This window comes from Musa acuminata, chromosome BXJ3-7 (assembly GCF_036884655.1).
Source record: "Musa acuminata AAA Group cultivar baxijiao chromosome BXJ3-7, Cavendish_Baxijiao_AAA, whole genome shotgun sequence".
NCBI classification, from domain to species: Eukaryota; Viridiplantae; Streptophyta; class Magnoliopsida; order Zingiberales; family Musaceae; genus Musa; species Musa acuminata.
Genome location: NC_088355.1, coordinates 37116701 through 37144229, shown reverse-complemented (window position 1 = coordinate 37144229; position 27529 = coordinate 37116701). Strand labels below are relative to the sequence as shown.

General features: G+C 40.5%; 3 protein-coding genes, 1 non-coding gene and 1 pseudogene across 4 annotated transcripts; 1 reads left to right on the top strand and 4 right to left on the bottom strand.

The window, feature by feature from the left end:
• Window positions 1-2013: 2013 nt before the first annotated feature.
• Window positions 2014-3240, top strand: LOC135642933 (zinc finger protein ZAT9-like). Its single transcript, XM_065159415.1, has one exon. The coding sequence runs from the start codon at window positions 2014-2016 to the stop codon at window positions 3238-3240; it is 1227 nt and encodes a 408-aa protein (XP_065015487.1).
• Window positions 3241-13071: 9831 nt separating this feature from the next.
• Window positions 13072-13144, bottom strand: TRNAF-GAA (transfer RNA phenylalanine (anticodon GAA)). The gene has a single exon. It is a non-coding gene; the product is annotated as a tRNA-Phe (tRNA).
• A 2864-nt stretch (window positions 13145-16008) lies between these two features.
• LOC135642932 (disease resistance RPP8-like protein 3) lies at window positions 16009-16359 on the bottom strand. The gene has a single exon (XM_065159414.1). The coding sequence runs from the start codon at window positions 16357-16359 to the stop codon at window positions 16009-16011; it is 351 nt and encodes a 116-aa protein (XP_065015486.1).
• A 1069-nt stretch (window positions 16360-17428) lies between these two features.
• Window positions 17429-21424, bottom strand: LOC135642931 (disease susceptibility protein LOV1-like; annotated as a pseudogene).
• Window positions 21425-23701: 2277 nt separating this feature from the next.
• Window positions 23702-27521, bottom strand: LOC103992951 (putative disease resistance RPP13-like protein 3). The gene is made up of 2 exons (XM_065159907.1): window positions 27047-27521; window positions 23702-26064 (listed from the first exon to the last, which is right to left on the bottom strand). Exons 1-2 carry the CDS (start codon window positions 27499-27501, stop codon window positions 23865-23867), a joined length of 2655 nt encoding a protein of 884 aa, XP_065015979.1. The 5' UTR covers window positions 27502-27521; the 3' UTR covers window positions 23702-23864.
• Between the last annotated feature and the right edge of the window lie 8 nt (window positions 27522-27529).

Below are 27529 nucleotides of genomic sequence, written 5' to 3'. Positions count from 1 at the left end.
CCTTCATTTTCCTCATATTTTTTCTCTTTTTTCTGAATTTTTATTTCATTACATCGATTGATTTGGGAAAAGCTTATTTATAAGTTCTCCTAACCAATTGGACAAGAGTAAGTTCACAAATAGAAATATCAAAGAAATAAGAAAAGAAAATGGGTCCAACTTGAGTTCATGCCCATGCCCAATCATCCAAATCAAATACATCCATATTAGCTTGGGTCAAACAAGATAAGAAGGAACCCAAAACACGAAAGGCATATAAGTGAAAAAGCAAATTGAGGTAAATTGAGCTCTCCCTTAGTGTTCCAATAATCCCCTATAAAAATCAAAATTTTTTGATACAAACAAATAATTAATTATAAAAATATTTAAATAATAAAATAAAAAAAAGAAACTAAAAGATGAAATAAGAGGTGCTAAATGAGACATCTTTTCAAAAATAAAATTATTTAATAAAATAAACATTCATATAATAAAAGAAGTGAATGAATGAATAATAATTTTTTTGACTCAAACTTCAACTAATTCATCACATGTCTTTACGACTTGCAAGTTAATTATCTTGCAATGTATCTTTCGTAAGAGATTTTTTAAGACTAAAATAAAAAAATAATATAGTAAATATATTAAATATATTACTAAGAGAATTAGCAAGATGGGTCACTCTCTTCTAATAAAAAAAGAATAAAATTAGCAACTCTATCATACCTAATGAGTTAATTAGTCACTATCTTATTTCCTTCTCTATACATATATGTAAATCACATACACATTTGCACGATCTAAAATACCCTTTTAATATTATAATTAGAGCATCCGAATCAAACCCTTCAAATCAGATTTGATTTGAATGTACTTAAAAGCCTTCAAAGTAGCGAAGGTAGATGGATTGATCACATAGAAGTTCTGACCCAATTTGCCACACTCAGTATAATTAGACCCAAACCTCACCCATATAGTTTAATCTCGACCTGACTTGACCCAACCATCTTATAATTATATTATTCTTTGAGCTTAACTAAACATGATCCTCATTCATCAAGATCACACTGCCTTCACCGAAAAGATACAGCTTTAAGATTCACACGATCTCTGATCTATCACATTATTTTTTGGATGTAAATTAGTCTCTTTTCTAACCATATCTGGTCAGATATACCCCTATCAAAGGTTCGTGGAATGGTAATATTTCCACGAGAGGAGAAGAAGGAAAGGATAATATATTGGAGAGATTACAGTAACTAATTATCATCTTTCTTTAATGGTAAGTTAGGCCACTCCTAATCCTTCCATAATCCACCCTCCGACGACCATCCGACGGCCCCGATTCCTCCGCTAGAGTCAGTTTCACTGTCACCAGTAGAAGAACGCACGGCATGGAAACCACTCCAGCGATTGGCGCCGGAACAGATTTATTGTTGGGAGGGCAGCAGCTTTCCATCTCTTCCATCATTCCCCTCTCCCGATCCCTTCTCCTCTCCTCCTCCTCCCTTGTTCTCCCACTGTCTCCAGCTCTGCTTTCCTTCTTTGCATCCTAACTCCAGCGAGCTAGGTGAAGCACCGGCAGCTGCCAGCTGTGGAAGCTTCCAAAAAGTCGGGCGTTTCCTTCCGGTTAGTCTCTGCTTCTCTTGATCCAAGAATCCCGATTTGCTCGAACGTCGTTGTTGCGTCTCTTCTTCCCCGAGCTCGCCACTTTGTTTTCTTGCCCATGGCTTCTTTGCATGCGGTTAGGATCGATAGGATCTGCGATAAAGGTTGCTTCTTTTTCCCTCTCTCTCTCTCTCTCTTCAGCTGGAGATTGAGCCATGGCCAGCTGGGGTTGCTGTTCTTTATGCTCCTCTCGGTGAGGAACACAAGTAGGTCTTTGTGAAGCTGGGGTTTCAGTTTCTTGATAACCGAAGTTTTGCTGTTGGTTGTTTCTTGATCTTTCGTTTCTTGTGTGACCTTTTGACAGAGAAGAGACAGATTCTTGCCGTCATCCCGACTTCTGATGCCTCTCTGATCTGTTGGTCAGGAATGGAAGCTCATCTCATGGAGGGCGGAAGCCATTACAGGACTGAGGGCTCTGCAGTGCGAGTAGAAGACCAACACGACGAGAAGCTGCCGTCGAAAGGACCGCGGTTCGGAGATGGCAGAGCTGCGGTGGATCAGGAGGTGGTGTCTCCGGATTCAGGGGATACAGAGACAGCATATGCTAGTGGTGGTGTGAGAGGTCACCAATCCGTGAGTAGTGGCGATGGGGAGCTTCCCGGCGATGAAGACTCCGACGACGAATCACATCTCCGTGACGATAAAACCTTCGACGAGGGTTCCGGCAGCTCCAATCGCAAGCATCCAAACAAGGGGCCGAAGGTTCCAACATGTCCGGAGTGCGGCAAGACCTTCCCATCAGATAAATCACTGTTTGGCCACTTGAGGTGCCACCCGGAGAGGGATTACAGAGGAGCTATTCCGCCTCCCGGCGCAAGGAAGAAGTCACAATCGAACGCGTATTCTTCGGTCGCAAGAGGGCCACCTGTGACGAAGTGGTCGACCCCGAAAAAGGGTGGGAAAGGGGCCGCCGTCGATGAAGATTCCGTTGTCGTTGTTGCTAAAGCCTTGTTGCTTCTGGCTGATGGAAAGCCATGGGGTCAAGAGACTCCCACCGTCGAGAAAGAAGCACCTGAGACAAAACAGTTTATGAACACTCGTTTTGGTGGCACTGATGTCTTAGCTGATCGGAGCTACGGGAATGAAGTGATATCAAGCTACAACAGTGGTAGTAAGAAGAGGAAGATCAAAGAGCAAGCGAACGATTCTGGCACGCCTACACGTTGTCGAAGATATCAGTGTAGTATTTGCTTCAAGACGTTCGCTTCTCACCAAGCACTCGGGGGACACATAGCCAGCCACAACAAGAACAAGAGCAATGTCCAAGAAGCTCCCATCGCCGCTGAAAACGGGTGTGTCCATATTGCGCCCAATGCAGTCAGCAAAGCGGCAACAGCGGAACACCGATGCACGATCTGCAACCTGACATTCTCGACCGGGCAGGCTCTCGGTGGCCACATGAGACGCCACTTCAATGAACTACAGAATCAAGCTTTGTCATCCTCAGCACACTCATCTGAGAGCGACAAGGGAGCAAACCACCGGATGTTACAGAACGGAGCTCCATCATCTCCGGCAAACTCATCCGAAAGATACAAGAGAGCAATCCGTGGCATGTTTGACTTCGATCTCAATGAAGTGCCTGATCTCTAAGAAGAAAACGACTCTGCAAGTTCTTTCACTCACCGGTTTTGAAGAATAGAGAATTTGGAATTGAGATAGTTTGGATGCAAGTTCTTTAACTGCAAACAAAATTGCATTTAGACTTTAATTCTCTCTGTGGAACCTTCATCTTTTTCATTCAATGTCCTGCACTGCACCTGTTTGTGAATGTTATGTGATGCAGTATAGAGGTGGAGGGGAAACAAGGATCGTGACTACCACTCGACTCCTCTCTCTTTCATTCTTCCAAGCAAAAATCACTGTATTGCATGTAAATTGATCGAGCAGTCTGCAGATGAAGGAAGCAGGATGGTTTGAAAGTCTTTGACTTAATCGAGTAGCACTCATGCTTTGAGCTTTCAGATGTAGGAAATAATGAGGTGGATATCCAATGTTTCAGATGACCTTACACCATTCAACTTAATTCTAGGATTTCAGGTCAACCTTATTAACAAACGTATAATCCATATATATACTTCTTCAGGAACCTTATTATGTTCCTGAAAATGCTGATTAGTGGAAACTTTGCATCCTCTATCATGGATAAGATATAGAATGGAACTTTAAATGGAAAAGATGAAGGATTAGTATTTATCTGTATGTCTCTGTTAAATGCACTTTATTTTTTGTTGGTTAAAGAACTTGCTGGCCAAATCATGCGTCCACCACACTGATTGCTCTTGTTCTTGTTGTGGCTGGCTATGTGTCCTACGAGAGGTTGGTGAGAAGCGAACGTCTTGAAGCACCACACTGATATCTTGGGCAACGTGTAGGCGTTGCAGAATCGTTCGCCTGCTCTCATAGTTACGAACATCAGAGCCACCAAAACGAGCGTTCATTACCTGTTTTGTCTCAGTTTCTTCTTTCTCTGCTTTGGTAGTCTCTTGACCCCATGGCTTTCAGGCTTTAGCAACAATGACAGCGGAATCTTCGTCGATGGGCACCCCTTTTCGACCTCGTCCATTTCGTTGCAGGTCGCCCTATTGCCGCACTCCGGATATCTTGGAACCATCGCTCTCTTGTTCGGAAGCTCGCGATTGGAGCTGGCGGAACCCTCATCGACGGTCTTATATATGTGATTCATTGTCGGAAGCCTCATCGCTGGGAAGCTCCCCATCGCCACTACTCACACCACCACTACCAGATGCTCTCTGCATCCCCTGAATGCGGAGACACCGCCAATCGCTTGAATGCTTTCCTACCGGTGACAGTGAAGCCGTTGATAGTGGCGCTTTGACACTGGTGACAGTGAAACCGACTGTAGCCGAGAAATCAACGCACCAGTGTCAACGGTTTCACCGTCACCAGTAGACGAACGCAAGGCATGGAAAGCACTCAAGCGACTGGCGTCAGAACAGACATATATTGTTGGGAGGGCCGCAGCATTCCATCTCTTCCATTATTACCCGATCCCGATCGCTGGCCGCTCTTCTCCTCTTCCTCCCTTGCTCTCACCTCACCCTCTGCAACGGAGGAATCGGAGCCGTAGGATCGTCGGAGGATGGATTATGGAAGGATTAGGAGGAGTGGCTATTAAAGAAGATGGTAATTAGTTACTGTAATCTCTCCGATACATCATCCTTGGCTTCTTCATTCCATGAATCCTTATCATCATCGATCGGGGATTGTATCTGATCAGATATGCTTATAAAAGAGATGAATTCAAACTAATTTACTTACAAAAAAAAAAAAAAAAAAATCGATGGATCAGAGATCGTGGGAATCTCAAACTAGGGGCTCCGTCCATAGAAGATCATGGATTCTTTGAGATTTGCGCTTGATCTTGATGAGCGGCGGTCTCGATGCCCCATGTTTAGTAAATCATCTTTGTAGAATGATATATCTATGATGTGGTTGGGTCAAGTCAGGTTGAGATTAAGCTATACGGGTTGCGTTCGGGTCTAATTAATGTTAAGGGAGTGGCAAATTGGGTCAGCCCAATCTGAGCTTCTATGTGAATGAGCCGCCGCCATCGAGTTTCACTAGCTTGAAAACCGGGGCACTCGTTTTATTTTCTTATTTTTTGATATTTTTATTTGTGAAATTAGTTTTTGTGAACTTACTAGACTACCCTCCTAGTGCATGCATGCATGCAGTACACAATCCACCGCCATTGCCACGGTGCCATATTGTCACGAACGGTCATCGCGCACCCGTAACAACTCCGTTCAATGAACCGTTCATCGCTCACACCTGCATGTACAGCTGCTTGACAGCATGTTTTCTCTTGGTTTTGGGTCATTTTGCTTGTAAATATGTAAGTTCGAACAAGTTGCAGCGTTGCAAAGCGACCGCTCACCGAACCGAGCAAAACAACCCAAAACAGCTCCGTTTTCACGTGCCGCGGGAGGTGAGCGGAGAACTGCCTCCGCTCACCAAAATGTCAATCATCTCAGACCCCAGGAACCCCTCGGGTGGCATAGCGCTGGATGGACCTTTACAGGAACTTGTCTTTGCGCCCGGGACTAGGTGAGCGACTGTTTGTGGGCTTGCAACTGTTCGTTCATCCTTGAAAGCCTTGTTTTTCTCCCTCTCCCTCTTTTCTCTTGTGCACACAGGGTGTTCGTCGAATTGCTTGTAAAGCTTCCCTTTTCGCGAGACTTCGGGACTTGTCCGTTTTTCGTTCTTTCGAACTAACTTCTTTCTCTTTTACGGGTCCTTCGGGACCTGCGAGAGGTTACAAAATGGGCTGATCCTTGCGGAGCAAGATCGCAAGGGCGAAGCGCGACTTAGGCAACGCAAGCTAAGTTCGCGTCTTTGCCACAAGGGTGACTCGCGACTTAGGCAACGCAAGCTAAGTTCGCGTCTTTGGCCGCAAGGGTGCCTCACGTCTTAGGCAATTCCAGCTAAGGTCGTGACATTGTGGTATCAGAGCAGGCAAGCTCTTCGATCGAATAGCGAACAAACTTCGCAACTTCGCTATGGCAAAGCATTGTGGCGAATCAAGCAAGACGGGGCAAGCCGGACCCTTGCCCCAAGCAGCCGCAGGTGGGCTGCATGTGCACACTCGCTCTCATGCTGTTGGAGTCTCTCAAGAGGAGCGCGGCAGCGAACAGGATGAGCGAGAAGTTGGCAACTCTCCGCGAGCGGAGAAAGTGCAATCTGGTGCGCTAACTGGGAAAAAGAGTCATAATGAGAGACTCACGACGGCGGAAACCCGCCTGGATGTTCTTGAAGCGAGCATGGAGGAACTCTACTATGGCCAACAAAGACTTGTTAGGGTAGAGAGCTCGTAAGAGGAAGCGGAGTCCAGGATCGACAAGGTCGAGGCCCTAGTCGACCGACTGTCTGATGACACCAAAGACTCCATGCAACACTTATAGGATGTTGTGGCGGAACTCACTGCAAAGGTGGCCATGCTCACAAGAACACTAAATGTGGGAGGAGGCAACACCGGCGTTGCACCGCCACAAAATTTGAGGGCACCTGAGCCTCATGGATATGGAGGGGCCAGAGATGCCAAGGAGCTCGAGAACTTTCTGTTCGACATGGAGCAATACTTCCGAGCTACGAGGCCCGATTCTAAAGATACCAAAGTTTCTATAGTAACAATGTATCTAAACGGAGATGCGAAACTTTGGTGGCGAACTCGTTGGGAAGAGATCCAACAAGGTCGGTGTCGAGTCGACACATGGGAGGACTTAAAGCGGGAGTTGAGAACTCAGTTCCTACCGGAGAACACAGAGTTCGTCGCAAGAAGGATGTTGAGACAACTCCGCCAAAGCACCACCATCCGAGACTATGTGAAACAGTTTTCTGCACTAATGCTGGACATACAGGACATGTCCGAGAAGGACAAGTTGTTCAGCTTCCTCGATGGTTTGAAACCATGGGCTCAACAAGAGCTAAATCAAAGGAATGTTAATATGTAGTCGGGGCAATTGCTGCTGCAGAAAGGCTCATCGACTTTGTTTCCTCTGAAGACCCAGCGAGAAGGAAACAATCTTCAGGCAATCGCCCTCCAAAATATTCTTGAGGGAAGGAGCTCAGGGGCGAACAAAAGAAGAAGAGCTCCCACAAAGGGCCGAACCCAAAAGGCAAGGCCTCAAAACCTGGAGGATGCTTCTTGTGCAGAGGACCGCACATGGTATGGGAGTGCCCACAGAAATAGGCACTCAATGCTTTGACGGCTTCCATCCACCCTCCCCGATCGGACAAGGGCAAAGCTGTTGCTCTTAATTCGAGCAGTTCAGAATCCAACAGCGACGACGAGAAGTCGCAAGGACCCCGAATGGGAGCAATGCATTTGTTAAACGCTATGCGGGGTCAAGTGGGGGAGAACATGAAGACGAAGGCACAAAAAGCATGAAGTAGTGAGCTGATGTATATGGACATCAAGCTAAATGGCCAAACGACCCGTGCAATGGTGGATACGGGCGCTACCCACAACTTCATAGCCGATCGCAAAGCACAACGACTTGGGTTGACCTTGGAGAAGAGCCCAAGCCGAATGAAGGCGGTGAACTCGGAGGCCAGGCGAATCTCCGGGTTGGCGAAGGGTGTTCCTATCAAAATCGGGACTTGGAGCGAAAACACCAACATGATGGCCGTGCCACTGGACAACTTCCAAGTGATTCTCGGAATGGAGTTTATGCACGCGGCAAAGTTGGTGTCGATGCCGTTCTTGAACTCCCTATGTATGATGGGAGGCGATGACCCTTGCGTGGTTCCCATCTCTCGGAGAGGAACCAAGGAGCCCCAACACATTTCGGCATTACAATTGAAGAAAGGGGTGCGAAAAGGCGAACTGACATTCGTGGTTGCTATGAAGCTAGAGCTACTCAACGAGGAGGTTATTCAAGAACCTACTGTGGTGGCGAACGTCCTGAAGGAGTTCAAAGACGTTATGCCACCCGAGTTGCCGAACACTCTTCCACCATGCAGAGGTGTGGATCATAGTATCGAGCTGGAGCCAAGAGTGAAGCCTCCAGCGAGACCACCCTACCGCATGCCCCCGCTAGAGTTGGCAGAACTTAGGAAGCAGTTAGGTGAACTGCTAAGCGGTGGTCTCATCCGCAGCTCTAAAGCAACTTTCGGAGCTCCAGTTCTCTTCCAGAAGAAACAAGATGGGAGCCTCCGATTATGCGTCGACTACCGAGCCCTCAACAAAGTGACAGTGAAGAACAAGTATCCCATCCCGCTCATTGCGGACTTGTTCGATCAATTGGGCAAGGCAAAGTATTTCTCAAAACTCGACCTTCGGTCGGGGTATTGGCAGGTGCGTATTGTTGAAAGCGACGAAGCAAAGACTACTTGTGTGACCAGGTATGGAGCGTTTGAGTTCTTGGTAATGCCTTTCGGCTTAACCAACGCTCCAGCCACATTCTGTACTCTCATGAACCAGCTATTCAAGGAGTATTTGGATAAGTTCGTGGTCATCTATTTGGACGATATCGTCGTCTACAACCAAACGCTCGAGGAGCACGTCAAGCACTTGCAGACGATTTTCAAGGTTCTCAGGGAGAACACTTTGTTTGTAAAAAGGAAGAAATGCTACTTTACTCAAACTGAGATTTTATTCTTGGGGCATCGAATCGGTGATGGCTCCATTCGGATGGATAAGTCGAAGGTGCAAGCAATTGCGGAATGACGAACTCCAAAGAAGGTGCCAGAGTTGAGATCCTTCCTTGGTTTCGTCAACTACTATCGACACTTCATTGCGGGATATTCGAAGCGAGCAACTCCACTAACGGAGTTGCTGAAGAAGAACCAGTGCTTAGATTGCCAAACTATGGAGAGCCCTTTGAAGTCCATACAGATGCTTTAGACTTCGCTATTGGGGGAGTACTCATGCAGGAAGGTCATCCGGTGGCCTACGAGAGCCACAAACTCAACGAGACCGAGAGGCGATATCCAGTGCATGAGAAAGAGATGACACTAGTGATCCACTGTCTACGAGTTTGGCAACACTACCTCAGGTCGCGATTTGTGCTGAGGACAGACAACATCGCCCTGAGCTATTTCCAAACTCAGAAGAAGCTCTCCCCAAAGCAGGCACGGTGGTAGGACTTCCTAGCTGAATTTGATATGGCAATGGAGTACAAGCTTGGGAAGGCGAATGTCGTGGCCGATGCGCTGAGTCGGAAGGTGGAATGCATGAATGCTGCACAATTGGAGGGCAGAGGCCAAGCAAGTCAGTTGCACTCCAACTTCCTTTCCCGAATCAAGGATGGACTGTATAGTGATCCCCAGGCAGTTATCCTGATGTAGCTCATCAAAGAAGGCAAGGCACGACGATTTTGGGTCCAGGAGGGACTTGTTTACACAAAAGGGAATAGGGTCTATGTTCCCCGAGTGGACAATTTAAAGCGTGAACTCTTAAAAGAGTGTCACGATTGCCTTTGGGCTGGACACCTAGGCATTCACAGAACGTTGGCTCTCGTGGAGAGGGCCTTCTACTGGGGATTGATGTGGAGGAATATGTTCGAACATGCCTTACTTGCCAACAAGACAAGGTGGAGCAGCGGAAGCCGGTGGGACTTTTGGAGTCGTTGCCCATACCAGAAAGGTCGTGTGAGAGCATTTCCTTAGACTTCATATCAAGCTTGCCACCTGTAGGGGGACTTGGATCGATACTCGTGGTGGTCGATCGGTTTTCAAAGTATGCAACTTTTATTGCTGCTCCCTTACACTGTTCAGCTAAAGAGGCGGCCAGACTGATGATGAAGGATGTAGTGAAGTATTGGGGAGTCCCACACAATATCATTAATGATCGAAACACTCGGTTCCTGGGACGATTTTGGACCAAGCTATTCAAATTGTTGGGGTCAAAGTTATACTTCTCTACAAGCCTTCACCCTCAGACGGATGGCCAAACTGAAAGAATAAATTTGCTCTTGGAGCAGTATCTCCGGCACTACGTGAGTGCCAATCAACGAGATTGGGTGAAGCTGTTGGACATCGCCCAATTCTCCTACAACTTGTAGTGGAGCTCTGCATCCAACAAGAGCCCTTTTGAAATTATCACAGGACAACAACCGTCAACTCCGCACACTATGGCAATTGGGTATACTGGGAGTAGTCCATCAGCCTATCATTTCACAAAGGAGTGGCATCGAAATGCAGATATTGCGCGGGCTTACTTGGAGAAGGCGGCAAAACGGATGAAGAAGTGGGTAGACTTGGGAAGGCGATCACAAGAGTTCAAAGTTGGCGATTTGGTGTTGGTAAAGCTCCAACCAACATCACTCCAATTCTTCAGGAACAGAGTCCATAAAGGATTGGTGCGTAAGTATGAAGGACCGTTCCCAATTATCAGCAGGGTAGGCAATATCTCTTACAAGTTGCAGCTGCCAGCGTGGTTCAAAATTCACAACGTTCTTCATGCCAACAACCTAAAAGCCTACCATTTGGATCCGTAAGATGCTTCCCGAAGTGTTCCAACTTGGCTACCTCCCATCATAGCCTCCTACGAGAAGCGAGTGGAAACCATTCTGACAGATCGCAAGATAAAGCTACCCAACGGAGCGGAGCAGACAGAGTACTTGGTGAAGTGGCGAAAGCTTCCCCGAACTGAAGCCAGTTGGGAGCCTGAAGACGCCCTGCGACATGAAGAAGAAGTAATCAAAAACTACCAACAAGCGTCGACGAGGGCGTCGACAGTTTAAGTGGGGGAGAATGCCACGAATGGTCGTCGCGCACCCGCAACAACTCCGTTCAACGAACCGTTCGTCGCTTACACCTGCATGTACAGCTGCTTGACAGCATGTTTTCTCTTGGTTTTGGGTCATTTTGCTTGTAAATATGTAAGTTCGAACAAGCTGCAGCGTTGCAAAGCGACCACTCACCGAACCGAGCAAAACAGTCCCAAAATAACCCAAAACAGCTCCGTTTTCGCGTGCTGCGGGAGGTGAGCGGAGAACTGCCTCCGCTCACCAAAATGTCAGCCATCTCAGACCCCAGGAACCCCCCGGGTGGCACAGGGCTGGATGGGGCTTCGGTTATATACCGGGCGTTGAGATCTCTTTCGCAAGTTCGCACGTGACCTTTACGGGAACTTGTCTTTGCACCCGGGACCAGGTGAGTGGCTGTTTGTGGGCTTGCAGCTATTCGTTCATCCTTGAAAGCCTTGTTTTTCTCCCTCTCCCTCTTTTCTCTTGTGCACACAGGGTGTTCATCGAATTGCTTGTAAAGCTTCCCTTTTCGCGAGATTTCGGGACTTGTCTGTTGCTCGTTCTTTCGAACTAACTTCTTTCTCTTTTACAGGTCCTTCGGGACCTGCGAGGTTACAAAGTGGGATGATCCTTGTGGAGCAAGATCGCAAGGGCGAAGCGCGACTTAGGCAACGCAAGCTAAGTTCGCGTCTTTGCCACAAGGGTGACTCGCGACTTAGGCAACGCAAGCTAAGTTCGCGTCTTTGGCCGCAAGGGTGCCTCACGCCTTAGGCAATTCCAGCTAAGGTCGTGACAATATGACACTCTCCCATCACTCAGAGTGCACGCATTTGGTTTGGATGAATGGGGTTTGAGGGGAGGTTTGACCCAAGGCGATGTGCATGCATTTGATTTGGATGATTGAGCATGTTCATGAACTCTAAGGTGGACTCGTTTTCATTTCTTTTCTTTTTTTAATATTTTTTTATTTGTGAACTTACTAGATTACCATCCTTGTAATCTATCAATCACATAGAAGTGGGAGACGACTCGATCAGGTTGGGCTGACGCAATTGGGTGCACAAACGAAAGGTGGGGAAAAAATTATGGGAAAAACCTTACCTCAATGGAAAAAGAAAAATTCAGAAAAAATGGATTAAAATATGAGAAAAATGGAGGAGGAGAAGAAGAAGAAGAAGAAAGGAGAGAAAGAAGTTATTTATTCATTTGACTTTCTAATGTTCATGCTGTTGTTGTCAAAATATATTCAAATTATTTACAATTATACTCATAGAAAAAACCATTCCATGTATCTTGGGTGATTTTCTGTTAGATATTTACACGAGTTTTACAAATAGAATGATGTTTTCATACTTCTAGATTTTTTTTCTAATTTTTTATTTAATTTTTATTCATATTGCATATTTTCAATTTCATCCAAGTGTAAATTTTTGTATTATTGTTGCAAAAAAATTTAAAGTATGATTTATGAGTTTATTCCTCCATGAATCCATCTCATCCTCCGAGGCGTTACCTTCCTGAAGGCATTCTCACTTAGCTTCTTTGATTATAAATCAATGATTCTAATCGTAATTCATCTCTTTCTTGTATTATTCCTTTCACGTTTATGACTATGCAAAACCTATATATATATATATATATATATATATATATATATATAGTATAAAGGGAACGGCATGATACTATCTTAAGAAGCTTATATAAGATAAAAGAAAAGTTAATAGTGTTAAAATATTAAATCAAACTTTATATTAGATATAATTTTAATTTAAGAGTCTTAGTTAAGATAGGAGTTATTATCAGAGTTAAGGTCTTGAATTTCTCATTCTATAAATAAAGAGCTTATATAATAATTTATAACATAATTTGGAGTAGAGATGACGTAGAGATAAAATAGACTAATTCAGTATAAACTTTTAACTTTGAAGTATCTCTTGTATTCATTAGTATTGTAACTCTATAATTTCTTAATATCCATCATATTTAAAATAATTCAACAAATAAAAACTTGCCATGTTATCTCCAAAATTGATCATTGCATGAGATGCTTGACTATTAGATGAGCAAATACAACTAATAAAACAAAAAAGAGAGTATTAGTCTTTGATGAAAGGATATCAAGTGCGGTAAAGTCAAAATCAAAATAAAAAATATAATTAAAAATATATTTATATTATGAAATAAAAAAAATATATAAAAATAAAAAACATGCGGTGAGCGTGGATCGAACACGCGACCTTCAGATCTTCAGTCTGACGCTCTCCCAACTGAGCTATCCCCGCTTGATATGCATTTTCGATATTTAAACTATATATAATAATATAGTGGTGGAAAGTTTACTAATATTTATGAAAACAATAGACATTGATATGAATGTAATCATGTCAATTGTTACTTACACACATAAATATTATACATTTATCTATTTTGTTGTGTTCATAAAGGATTATGCGATTGAAATTGATGCATTTATAGATTTCCAAAGACTTCATACAATTTAGAGATCCATACACATGGAGGTATTGATCAATGTGTGTCATATAAACATTCTTATATTGCTGTACTCTTTCATTCTCATGACTTGGAATTTATATGTTTTCTGAATGAGAGTTTCATTTTCATATGTGTCACTGTTTGCTTTTTTTTTTTTTTGGTTCAAAGCCTTTTCATTTAGGGTTACAACATTAGCTATCTCCCATACTTATGATTTTTATTTTGATTGCTTAAAATAAAATATTAAGCTAATTTAAAGTTATTTATAATGTCAGAGAGTATTCTAAAATGTAAGCAACATTAGCTATGAAGATGAAATTTGATCTCAATATCTCACTATCAAGGTTAATATGATTAATATAAGCTGATTTGTTTATATATAAATGCATGTTACCTTATACAATAGTTGTAGAGATGCAAGTTTCATTTTCATGTGACTTAATTAGACATTTGCTACTGAATTTACTATATTACATATAGGAATATATTTTTATATATTTGTGCATGTAGTGCTATCGCTACAAAATTTAATGTAACCTTTAACACGTAGGGTCTCAACGAAAAAGAAATATATCATAGTCTACGATGAAAACTAAGAGATACAATACATAGTTCTTAACAAGAGACATAGTTATCATAAGTGATATAGTAATAAGTGTAGTCCAAAAAGATTGACCTATTTAGAAATCTCTACTTCCATGTTTATCGTACTTAGGTATCCATTATAGGTCTTTCCTCATTTAAGAAGCTTATATAAGATAAAAAAAATTAAGAGTGTTAAAATATTAAATCAAACTTTATGTTAGATATAATTGTGGTTTAAGAGTCTTAGTTATGATTGGAGAGTTCCTATCATAGTTTGAGTTAAGGTCTTGAATTTCCTCTTCTATAAATAAAGAGCTCATATAATACTTTATACACATAATTTGGAGTAGAGATGATATTGAGCCAAAATAGACTCATTTAATATAAAATTTTAATTTTCAAGTATATCTTCTATTCATCCTTATTGTAACTCCTTTTTATTTTTCAATACCCACCATATTTAAAAAAAATTTCAGCAAATAAAAACTTAATTGAACGATATTATCTCCAAAGTTGATCATTGAATGAGGTGCGAGAAATGACTCAATCAAGTCTAATGTAGAAGCAACGACCAACGTGTCAAGAAGTAAAACTAGAAAAAAATTTATTGATGTGGAAATGAAATTGGAAATGGAACTCTTGAGCATCCAATGTGCTACTAAATGATTTCAAAATTATCTATAAGAGAAAAATAATATCAAGTTTTTTTAATTTGACCCCTTTGATACCTAAGCCAAAGCGAACGTGGAGTTTGAACTAAAGTGTTTTAGGGTTTGAAAAGGCATCAAATAAAAAATAATCATATATTTATAATCAAAATTCTCTCTTCCTCTTCCTTACTCTCCTTGCTTAACTATTAGATAACCAAATGCAACTAATAAAACAAAAAAAAGAGTATTAGTCTTTGATGAAAGGATATCAACTAATAAAACAAAAAATAACAAACATGCAGTGGGACGCTCTCCCAATTGAACTATCCCGCTTGATATTTATATATGATATTTATTTTATATATACAATAAAATAGTGGTGGAAAGTTTACTAATATTTATGAAAAAAATAGACATAGATATGGATGCAATCATGTTGATTGTTACTTACACATAAATCTTATACATTTATCTTATTGTATTCATGAAGGATTATGCGATTGAAATTGATGCATTTATAGATTTTCAAGGGCTTCATACACCTCCCTACAACTCAGAGATCCATACACATGGAGGTATCCATCAATGTGTGTCACAGAAACGTTCTTATATTGCTACATTCTTTCACCCTCAGAACTTGGAATTTCTATGTTTTTTGAATGAGAGTTTCATTTTCATGTGTGTCACTGTTCGCTTTTTTTTTTGTTCAAAGCCTTTTCATGTAGGGTTACTTAACAAGCAACATTAGCTATCTCCCATACTTCTTTTTTAATTTTTGATTGCTTAAATTAAAATATTAGGCTAATTTAAAATTGTTTATAATGTCAAGAGTATTCTAAAATGTAAGCAACATTAGCTATGAAGATGAAATTTGATCCCAATATCTCACTATCAAGGTTAATATATGAATATGATTAATATAAGCTGATTTGTTTATATATAAATGCATGTTACCTTATACAATATAGTTGTAGATATGCAAGTTTCATTTTCATGCGACCTAATTAGACACTTGCTACTGAATTTACTATATTACATATAGGAATATATTTTTGTATATTTTTGCATGTAGTGCTATCGTCACTAAAAATATAAAACCTTTGACACGTAGGGCCTCATAAAAAAAGAAATATATCGTAGTCGACGGTGAAAACTAAGAGATACAATACATAGTTTTTAACAAGACTCTTAAGACACTTATATCCCAAAGTCAGATGACAAAGTTATCATAAGTGATATAATAATAAGTGTAGTTTCCAAAGATTGACCGGTGCTTATTTGCAACTCTCAGAAGCATTTCGTGGCTTCTTGTACTTAGGTCTTTTCTCGTTTAAATCTGACCATGAAGTACTACTAAATAGAGGTATCTTTTCATCGAACTGGATAGAGATGAGTGCCATCTGCGTGTCCTCAACTTCTTAGACGCTATCTGTTTCAATGCAATGAACATGCTGTATCTTGTGATAATCCTCTCCAATGTCCTTCTCAATCCTTCCTTTGATCACATCCATTTCAAGTATGACAAGTCGGTCTTTGGTCAGTCCTCGCAGTCCCTCGAGGAGCGTTCTCATGTTACGACAGCCGCAGAGCCTCGCAGTCCTCCATTCTGTTGATTTACTCAGCGCATCAAATAACAGTAGTCGAAGGCGTGGGAACCCGCCCTTGGATAACTCCAGAACGCCCTCCATGAATGCATCATCCGACAAGTCAAGACGTACAAGATTAGGCAGTGTTGCGAGTGTGGAGAAGGCATCATCATTCCCCAGCATCGTCCGTGACAATGTAAGATGGGTCAGATTGGGAAGGAAGCAGCTACCGTCCATGTCCATTTGATGCATCCTTTGGTACCTCACCAGTGGTCCGTACACATGCAAGGATCGAAGGTGAGGGTGGTGAGTCGAAGTCAGTAACGTTGCTGGCAATGCTTCTCCCCATAATTTCAAGGTAACAAGTCGAGCTAATTTCCCGAGAGCACTGGCTAAGGCTTCAATATCAACTCCAAGCGTCGAAGATCTTTCATTTTCTCCAGACTACCATCCCGTACCCAATCCCCACTCGCAACTGTCTCGAGTGTATGCATGTCTTCCGAGCAGCATGCGGCTTTGGGCTCTATCATGAAGTCTCCAGGGAGTAGCACACGTCTTAGAGATTGGATACTCCAAAGTGCATTGGGTACCTTCGGTGTGAGTGTGTGATTTATGTCAAGAGTCTGTAAATGGCAGAGATCGGCGATAGACGAAGGCGATTCCCTTACATTTGAATACCTCAGGTTTATGTACCTTAATAGGATTAAGTCCCCGATCTCCTTTGGTAAGCGATCAATGTGTACACACTGCACTTGTTGCAGGCTGCATCATATGGACATGGACGAGAGCAGGCTGCTCGGATGGCCATCGAATCTGATACCTCCCAAACTCAGCGTTCTCTCGAACAGCTCCATCTCATCGTCGACGCCGTGAATGCTTTCTCGCTTAGCTTCCCTACCACTATGTCCACCGCCGCAGAAGCCATCTATCGATCTCTTCCTCTTTCTTGTGCAGCTTGCCAAGAAAGAGAAAAACATTAGAAGCAAAAAATCACAACGATATGTGATCAAATTGTCTTCCGCTTAGTCCTCAATTCAGACTACACTTCGTCAAAACGGTTATAGTAAGTGATAGGGAGAATGATGACATCAGCATTGACCTACTGACTCACCCGACAATCCGCTTCCAAAAAACTAGTCAATTAAATTGGTTCATTTTGATTGTTTTAAATAACTAATCCATCATCCAATTGGATATGGTTCTAATAACTACGAGGAAACTACAACAAGACGATCCAATATAGAGAGGAACATACATACATATTTATTAGGTGCAGAAACAATATAGGAAGAAATATAACAATGTGTGTATTGATACAATGCATTGTCTAATTAACAGTTAAGTGGTGGTGGCGTGAGAAATTGGGGTCGCTGCTTCGGTGGGAATGGACATAATTCCAGTGTACGACCAACGTGTCTGATGAACACAGTTGGCACTGAGGCTAATGGTATTGTTTCCTTTTCCATGAATTAAAACATTCTTGTTTCACCAGTTAGGCCTCTATTTGAATGGAGGGTACGTGCTGGATCTTGTAATAATCATCCCCAATATCCTTCTGCATCCTTTTGTGGAATACTTGCATTCCATACAGTGTCAATATCTCCAGTTGGGTGAGTCCTCGCAGTCCCTCCGGGAGCATTCGCAATTTGTTGCAGTACCAAAGACGTAATTCTCTGAGGCAAGGCATCGCCCCCTCTTCCACCCTCCACTCCTCCAAGTCTTGTAATGTCCCAAGAGACAAATATTGCAGCCGGGGGAAGCCACCCTTGGGAAACACCAAAACGCTCCCCACGACTGCGTCACATAAGAAAGCAAGCCGTTCGAGGTTAGGCAGTGTTGCGAGTATGGAAGAAACATCATCACTCTCCAACCTTGTCCCTTGAAGATTAAGGCTTGCCAAGTTGGGAAGAAATGGAGCGTCGTGGTGGATATTGTCCATATGAAGCCTCTCCAATGGTCCCCTCAATTCTAGGTGTCGAAGGTGATTAGATGAACACAGTATATTTGCTGGCAACGCTTCTCCCCTCATTTCCAACCAAACAAGTCGGTTCAATCTCCCGAGAGCATTGTCCAAACCTTTGGAATCAGAGCTTGATATTTGGTACAAGCCCAAGCGTCGAAGGTTTCTCATTCTCTCCAAGCTACCATTCCCTACCCATTCCCCACTTAGAACATTCGGCATTTCGTGCATATCTTTCAAGCAGCATCCTGCTCTTGGCTCAATTGCTGAGCCAACTCTGAAATGTCTTAGTGTTTGGATCTTCCAAAATGAACTTGGTATCCTCAAATTATTACCCAAAAAGATAAAGGTCTGTAGATGGCAAAGATTTCCAATAGATGAAGGCAATTCCATTACATTTGAAAATGTCAGGTTTAAGTACCTCAATAGGATCAAGTCTCCGATCTCACTTGGTAAGTTTCTAATGGATACAAACTGGAGGTCCAACACCCTGAGAAACTTGAATCCATGAATCATAGATTTGCTTGGCATATGGACATCATATGTAAGGAGGAAAAGAAGCGACCGTAGTTTAGGGATAGAGAAACCGAGTGATGTATATTGATGCACGCCTTCATCATCTGTGATACTAAGACGTCGTAGATCAGTTGAATCGCCTTTATCGCTAATGGATCTGCAGAAGTTGAGTTCACTAGCCTCGTTACGAGCCACGTCTAGCAGTAGATCATGGATTCGAACAGATCCCACAACCCCAATGTCACTCCTCCATCCCACCTGTATAATGCACCTGTTGATGAGCTCTATCAAATACGTCTCTGCCAGGTCCTCCATTGTTTGACCCTCCAGGTCTGATCGTACGAAACCCTCGGCAATCCATAAAAGCATCAACCTATCAGCGTCGATGTCGTCGTCCACGGGGAATGCAGCAAAATAAAGAAAGCAAGACTTGAGATGCTGAGGTAGATCATTGTAACTGAGAGCTAATATTTTGTGAGTTTGATCATCGGTTTTGTTAGGTGCATGAGAAATACGTTCCAAGGTTTGGCTCCACTCATAAGCTCCATGCTTCCTCCGTAGCAACCCGGCTAAAACCACGATCGCCAGAGGTAGTCCGCCACATTTTTGGATGATTTTATCCTGAAGATGCTGCAAATGAGGTGGGCAACATGCATTAGAAAATGCTTTTTTGCTGAACAAATTCCAACTTTCCTCCCACTCGAGAAGTTTGGGATGGTGCGGAGGGCTGTCCGGGTCTGCAGTTTCGGCAACATCCATTTTACGTGTGGTGAGCAGTACTCGAGATGCTGTGAATTCTTCGGGAAAGGCTGTATTGATTGTTTCCCAATCTGATACCTTCCGGATATCATCCATCACCACCAGATACCTTGTTCCCTTTTAAATGCTCCCTGATCTTGTTTTTCACCTCTCGTTCAGCCATTTCCCTAATTTGATTGTTCTCTATGTTCAGAGTTTGCTTCATGATATTGGTCAAGAGTTCTCTAGCTGTATACGATTGTGACACATTTATCCATGCCCGACACCGAAAATGATCTTTGACGGCTTGGCTATTGTAGACTTTGTTGGCAAGTGTGGTTTTGCCCGAACCACCCATACCGACGATGGAAATGACGGCACGTCGTGTTACATGGACATCACGTAGCTGATCCGTGATGACTTGAACATCGTGGTCAAAGCCAACCACATCCTCTGCTACATCATATCTGTACGCATAGACAGAGTTGCTATCATAAGTGAAGAACGAAATTGAAATTATATAGAAACGTTATGAGATAATTAGAAGATCGGTTTTGGGAGAAACAAAACTGAGCGAGAATTCTTTTACGAATCACTAAAATCAAAGGGGTTTTCAAGTTATCAAAATGGTGCCAATACAAGAAGTTGGGAGCCAATACATTGACAATAGATAGATCATCTGCTTGATTTTTAATTCTTTAAATCTGGGATTACGATGCTTTCCTACGGAGATGGCACACCAAAAATTAAATGTTATATTACATGTGACCTGTATTAAGAAAAAGTCACCCATACGGTTTTGGTAGATGCCGATGTTGAGAATTACATAAGTCATCGCAAGATATTTGATTTGGTCCTTGTTGTTATGAGTATAATATGGGGTTACATAATAGTTAATGGGCAAATAAAATTATTTTTACTCGTCAAAGACAAGGAGATTATCAAACTTATTTTAGATCATGATGAGTAAAAGCATGAATGATAAACATTAAGGATGAAGCATTTCATATTGATAATGTGCAGTATATATTATAAGCGTATCATTATTAATCAGGCTATAGGCATCGATTTTCAGTGTATCATTTCAAAAGGCATAGATTTAAAGATACTAATTACTTTTGAGTGTATCATTTCAAGAAGTTCCGATATGTTGTATATTCAATACATATATTTTTTTTATGAAAATAACCTTTGATAAGGATATTAATGTTACTATTATTAATACCATTATTTTCATTTAAATTTTCTATTTGTTATATCATGATATATACTATAAAAGGACACATATTAAAAAATTGATAATTTATCGATAGTTTTATTATTTACTTCTTTTGCCTCCTTAATTGAAATAAATCTATTTCATCAGATAGATCAATATTCTTTATTCATAATTTTTCTTATCACTAGTTAAATTGATTAGCTTAGATGTTGATCCAAATCTTTTATTTTTTGGGGGATAATTTTTATCTTATTAATGATGATTTCAGGCATAGTCATGCGGAAATATTTGTGGCTAAGGTACATAAAATAGAAAAAAATGATCAAAAGAGATGAAGAGTATAATTTTTATGTAATGAAGAGAATGCTTACCTGAGAGTAAGATATGTGTCATTGATGGGGGACAAGGATGAGGATGGAATGCCTTGGATGCCAAGCTCGGATGCATGCTTGGATGTCTCTTGAAGATTCCTGTTGATGCGCTGTAAACTCTTTGTAAGTCGATGGCGAGCAAGAATTCGGGTTAGGAGATTAGCAATTTATTTGAGAGTATGTTTTTGCTTCGATCGACCCACCTGTAATGTATACTCGTCCACCGTATCCTCTATGTCGTAGGCCAAACCTCGAATTTGGTTTACCCATTGTTGTACCAATTCACTATGCTGATCTCTAGGTTTTTGATCCACATCCTTGAGAAAAAGATAGTAACAATCTTAATGTTCTCCTAGACACCTCTATCTCGTCATCCACGTTCAAGAGGAGTGTGACTTCTCTCAAGGTGTACTCACTCAACTTTCCTAACACCAAGTCCGCCATCTATCTCTTCTTACTTTTTCTTACTCTCTCATATTTCTCCTTCGTTGGTGGCTATATAAAGCTCACATGTAATGCAACAAGTCATCCAAGACACTCCTTGAATAAGTTGACATCTGGTTACTGTGAATTTTCTTTTGATAAAAAAAAAAAAATGGTGATATGCCCAGCATAAAATGTAATCATCGATCATGAAGCGAATCATATGCCTAGCTTAACATGTACACCCCATGCTTTTCGAACCATGCTTTATGCACATCATTATCTTTCAAGTTGGAACTAATATGAAGTTGAGACTGAGATGACCAACTTTAACCACCTTGTACACACACACACACACAAACCTTTACTTATCTTATAGGAATGGTTTGAAATATCTTCCTACAAATAAAATATAGAACGATTCATTCCAGCTTCTTCACTCATGTTAAACCAAGTTTGAGCCGAGAGATCCAAAACCTTTTTTTTTTTTTTTCCAAAATAAAATTAAACTGAACAAAAATGAAAAATAACCATTAGCATCCGCGGAAACCAAAATATCAAGTTCAAGAGGCTACTACTATCCTATCCGAGTAGGGTGAATACTTTGAGTGTTTGGTAAATAATAGATGAAAACTATATTTCAAATATGTAATGATGTAAGCGTTGTTTGATAAAATTATATTGTATTTCAAAAGTCTAACGAATATTATGTGACACATTTTTCCTTCTAATATTTTAATTATTTTTCAAAAGTATATAAATTAATTAATTAATTAAATGAATGTATTAATCTCATAAAATATTTTGTATAATCTTCGAAAATAAATAAATAATTGTGAGAAAAGGGACAACACAAAAATAAAGAGAAGGGATGAGAAAATGAGGGTTATAATTTCTATTATATAGTGGTAATTTTATGATTTTAGATAATATAATAGGATAATTTTAATTTTTTTATTTAAATTATGCTAGCATCCTGTAGATGCGAATATAATTTGAGCATTAGCAAGTAAACAATTTCAATGTAGCATTCAAAATAAATATGATTTTTAAAAAAAATTATCAAACATCAATTTATATTTTAAATGTGTTCCCAAATACACCTTATTTATAGTACCAAACCCTAATTACAATATTAACTTCCCTAAACATATGATAAATTGATAGGTAAGAAAGGAAGATATGAACACTAGCATGTTTCCAATCAAGCTCAAAAGTCTCCAACTTCCCCAAGTAGATGAGAAATTTATAGTTAAGAAAAGAAGACATTAACATCTATATATTTAGAACCATCAAGCTCTCCAAGCAGGAAGAATGTCTGTCTTCCTCGTTAACACCTCCAACCCCCATCTTGGATTTAATCAGTTCAAAAATAAATATTGTTCAACAAAATATATTGCTCATCTTTCAAGCAGCACCTCTAATTTAAAAATATATCCAAACTATCCTTTAATTTTTTTTGTATATTATAGTGATTTGGCCTATTATAATACTTGTGGCCTATTATAGTGCTTTGGCCACCATAATAAAAATATTATAGGACCTAATAAAAAATACTATCAATGATCAAAATAAACTTGTATCCTCAGTTAAACTAATTATAAGCTTAAAAATATAGTAGTGTAATGGCCCATGGGCAATGATAATTAAAGAGATACAATGTGATATCACTTACAGTATTTTTCTAATAACCTTTATAGTATGTATCTCAATAGAACACTGTAAACACTATAAAAAAATACCATAAACTCTATTGAAAAACATTATGATAATTAAAAATTGATAAAAAAAAATGAGCGAAAAACTTTGGTGACAATTTTTTTTTTAGTATGTTAGATTTTTGAAACTATTTGAAAAAAATAAAAGAAAGAATATTATTTAGGAAATACTCAAAATATAAATATTTTATAAAGAAATCACCATTCGATACCATTAAAGATCACATCACTCTAAAGATTCAAAGAGTGTCGACAATAACAAATGTATAAATAATAACAGTAGTAGTCGAAAATCTTTTCTCGAGTTAAAATTCATCTAACCAAATAAATTAAATTTTATACCCAAATGAGTAAAGACATATGTCTAAAAATTAGTTGTGAGAGAACAATCGAAGAAATGCTCGACAAATTCATGTTGTACAGCGCAAAAGACACAACGATTCTGTCCAAATGTAGGAAGAATACTCAACACTCGCCTTGACAATTAAGAGATGAATATTTTCTCTATCAACTTAGTAGTAAGTTTTATTTTCATTTCAATATTGAGAGGTATATACATATGTATATATACAGAAATAGAAAGAAATATAACATGTCCGTCTTCATACAATACATGTCTAATTAACATATAAGTGTTGGCGGCGTGAGAAATTGAAGTCGCCACTGCGGTGGGAATGAACATAATTGCTGTGGTGGAAACGAACATAATTGCTGTGTAGGACCAACGTGTCTAATCGACTCGGTTAGTCCTTTATTTTAATGGAAGGCACGTGCTGGATCTTGTAATAATCCTCCCCATCATCCTTCTCGATCCTTCTCTTGATTACTGGCATTCCAATCAGTTTAAATAGCTTCAGTTGGGTGAGTCCTCGCAGTCCCTCCGGAAGCATTCTCAAGTTGTCGCAGTCCCAAAGACGTAATTCTCTGAGGCAAGGCATCGCCCCCTCTTCCACCCGCCACTCCTCCAAGTCTTGCAATGTCCCAAGAGACAAATATTGCAGCCGGGGGAAGCCACAGCCACCCTTGGGAAACACCAAAACGCTCCCCACGACTGCTTCATCTTTTAAAGTAAGACGTTCGAGGTTAGGCAGTGTTGCGAGTATGGAAGAAACATCATCACTCTCCAACCTTGTCATAGCAAGATTAAGGCTTGCCAAGTTAGGAAGAAATGGAGCGTCGTGGTGGATGTTGTCCGTATGAAGCCTCTCCAATGGTCCCCTCAAATCTAAGTATCGAAGGTGAGGGTGATTAGATGAACACAGTATATTTGCTGGCAACGCTTCTCCCCTCATTTCCAACCAAACAAGTCGGTTTAATCTCCCGAGAGCATTGTCCAGACCTTTGGAATCAGAGCTCGATATTTTGTACAAGCCCAAGCGTCGAAGGTTTCTCATTCTCTCCAAGCTACCATCCCCTACCCATTCCCCACTTTGAACTTCCCACATTGTATGCATATCTTTCAGGCAGCATCCTGCTTTTGGCTCAATCGGTGAATCAACCATGAAATGTCTTAGTGTTTGGATCTTCCAAAACGAATCTGGTATCGTAAATTCGTCACCGACTAAGATAAAGGTCTGTAGATGGCAAAGATTTCCAATAGATGAAGGCAATTCCTTTACATGTGACAATGACAGGGCTAAGTACCTCAATAGGATCAAGTCTCCGATCTCACTTGGTAAGCTTTCAATATAAACACGCAGGAGGTCCAACACCCTGAGAAACTTGAATCCACGAATCATAGATTTGCTTGGCGTATCGACATCATATGTAAGGTGGAAAAGAAGCGACCGTAGTTTAGGGATAGATAAACCGAGTGATGTATATAGAAGCACGCCTACATCATCTGTGATACTAAGACGTCGTACATCAGTTGAATCGCCTTTGTCCCAAATGGATATGCAAAAATTGAGTTTTCTAGCTTCATAACGAGCCAAGTCTAGCAGTAAATCATGGATTCGAACAGATCCCACACCCCTAATCAAATTCCTCCTTCCCACCTGTATCATGCACCGACTGATAAGCTCTATCAAATACATCTCTGCCAGGTCCTCCATTGTTCGACCCTCCAGGTCTGATCCTACGAAACCCTCGGCAATCCATAAACGCATCAACCTATCAGCGTCGATGTCGTCGTCTTCGGGGAATGCAGCAAAATAAAGAAAGCAAGACTTGAGATGATGAGGTAGATCATTGTAACTGAGAGCTAATATTTTGTGAGTTTGATCATCGGTTTTGTTAGGTGCATGAGAAATACGTTCCAAGGTTTCGCTCCACTCGTGAGCTTCATGCTTCCTCCGTAGCAGCCCGGCTAAAACCACGATCGCCAGAGGTAATCCGCCACATTTTTGGATGATTTTATCCTGAAAATGCTGCAAATGAGGTGGGCAACATGCATTAGAAAATGCATTTTTGCAGAACAAAGTCCAACTTTCCTCCGACTCGAGAAGTTTGAGATGGTGTGGAGGGCTGTCCGGGTCTGCAGTTTCGGCAACATCCATTTTACGGGTGGTGAGCAGTACTCGAGATGCTGTGTATTCTTCGGGAAAGGCTGTCTTGATTGTTTCCCAATCTGAAACCTTCCAGATATCATCCATCACCACCAGAAACCTTGTTCGTTTTAAATGCTTCTTGATCTTGTTCTTGATCTTTTCTTCATCCATTTCCCAAATTCGATTGTTCTCTAGATCCATAGTTTGCTTCATGATATTGGTCAAGAGGTCTCTAGCCGTATACGATTGTGACACAACTATCCATGCCCGACACTGAAAATGATCTTTGACGGCTTGGCTATTGTAGACTTTGTTGGCAAGTGTGGTTTTGCCCGAACCACCCATGCCGACGATGGAAATGACGGCACGTCGTGTTACATGGAGATCACATAGCTGATCCGTGATGACTTGGATATCGTGGTCAAAGCCAAACACTTCATCTGCTACATCATCTCTGTACTTATAGAGAGTGTTGTTATCATAAGTGAAGAAAGAAATTGAAATTATATCGACACTTTACAAGATATTTAGAAGACCGGTTTCGGGAGAAACAAAACAGAACGACGATTCTTTTATGAATCACTAAAATCAAAGGGGTTTTCAAGTTATCAAAGGGTGCCAATACAGGAAGTTTGGTAGCTAATACATTGACACATATATCATCTTCTTACTAATAGAGATGGCACACCAAAAATTAACTATTATCTTATATGTGATCTGTATTAAGAAAAAGTCACCCACATGGTTTTAGTAGACGTCGATATTGAGAATTATATAAATCATCACAAGACAATTGTTATGAGTAATACGAAATTGCTTAATAGTTGATGGGCAAATAAAATCATTTTTACTCATCATAAACAAGGAGATTATCAAACTTATTTTATATCATGATGAGTAAAAGCATGAATGATAAAACACTAAGAATAAAGCATTTTATTTTTATAATGAATTGGAGTCCCATATAATATATGCGTATCACTATTAATCAAGCTATAGGCATCGATTCAAGTTTCAAAAGGCATAGATTTAAAGATACTAATTACTTTCGAGTGTATCGAAGTTCTGATGTGTTCATCCAAAGGCTTATTCTTGGACAATCATGGCTAAAGATCATTTTATATTGTGTTATACATTCAATACATATATTCTTTTGCTAAAACAGGGGGATGAAAAATGACCTTTGATAAGGATATTAATGTTACTATTATTAATACCATTATTTTTATTTAAAATATTTAATTATTATATCATGATATATATTGATTGACGACACGTATTAAAAAGTTGATAATTTTGTTATATACTTCTTTTATCTTATTAATGATGATTTCAAATAGAGTCATGCACAAGCATTTGTTACAAAAGTATATAAAAAAAATTAATGATAAAAAAGATGAAAAGTATAATTTTTAAGTAACAAAGAGAACACTTACCTAAGAGTAAGATTTGTGTCCTTGATGGGAGACAAAGACGAGGTTGGAATACCTTGGATGTCAAGCTCGGATGCAAAATTGGACATCTCTTGAAGATTCCTATTGATGCGTTGTAAGCTCTTCGTAAGCTGATAACGAGCAAGAATTCGGGTTGGGAGGTAACCAATGCATTTGAGGCTACGTTTTTGCCTTAATCGATCCACTCGCAACGTATATTCATCCACCACATCCTCTATGCTATAGGCCAGATATTGAATTAGGTTTACCCACTCTTGTACCAATTTATTATATTGATATTTAGGTTTTTGATCCACGTCCTCCAGAAAGGATAATAACAATCTTAGTGCACTCATAAACACCTCTACCTTATCGCCTACATTCAAGATGAGTGTAACTTCTTTAAAGGCATGCTCGCTCATTTTTCCTAACACCATATCAACTACCAGACCCGCCATCTATTTTTTTTTTTCCTCTTTCTTTCTC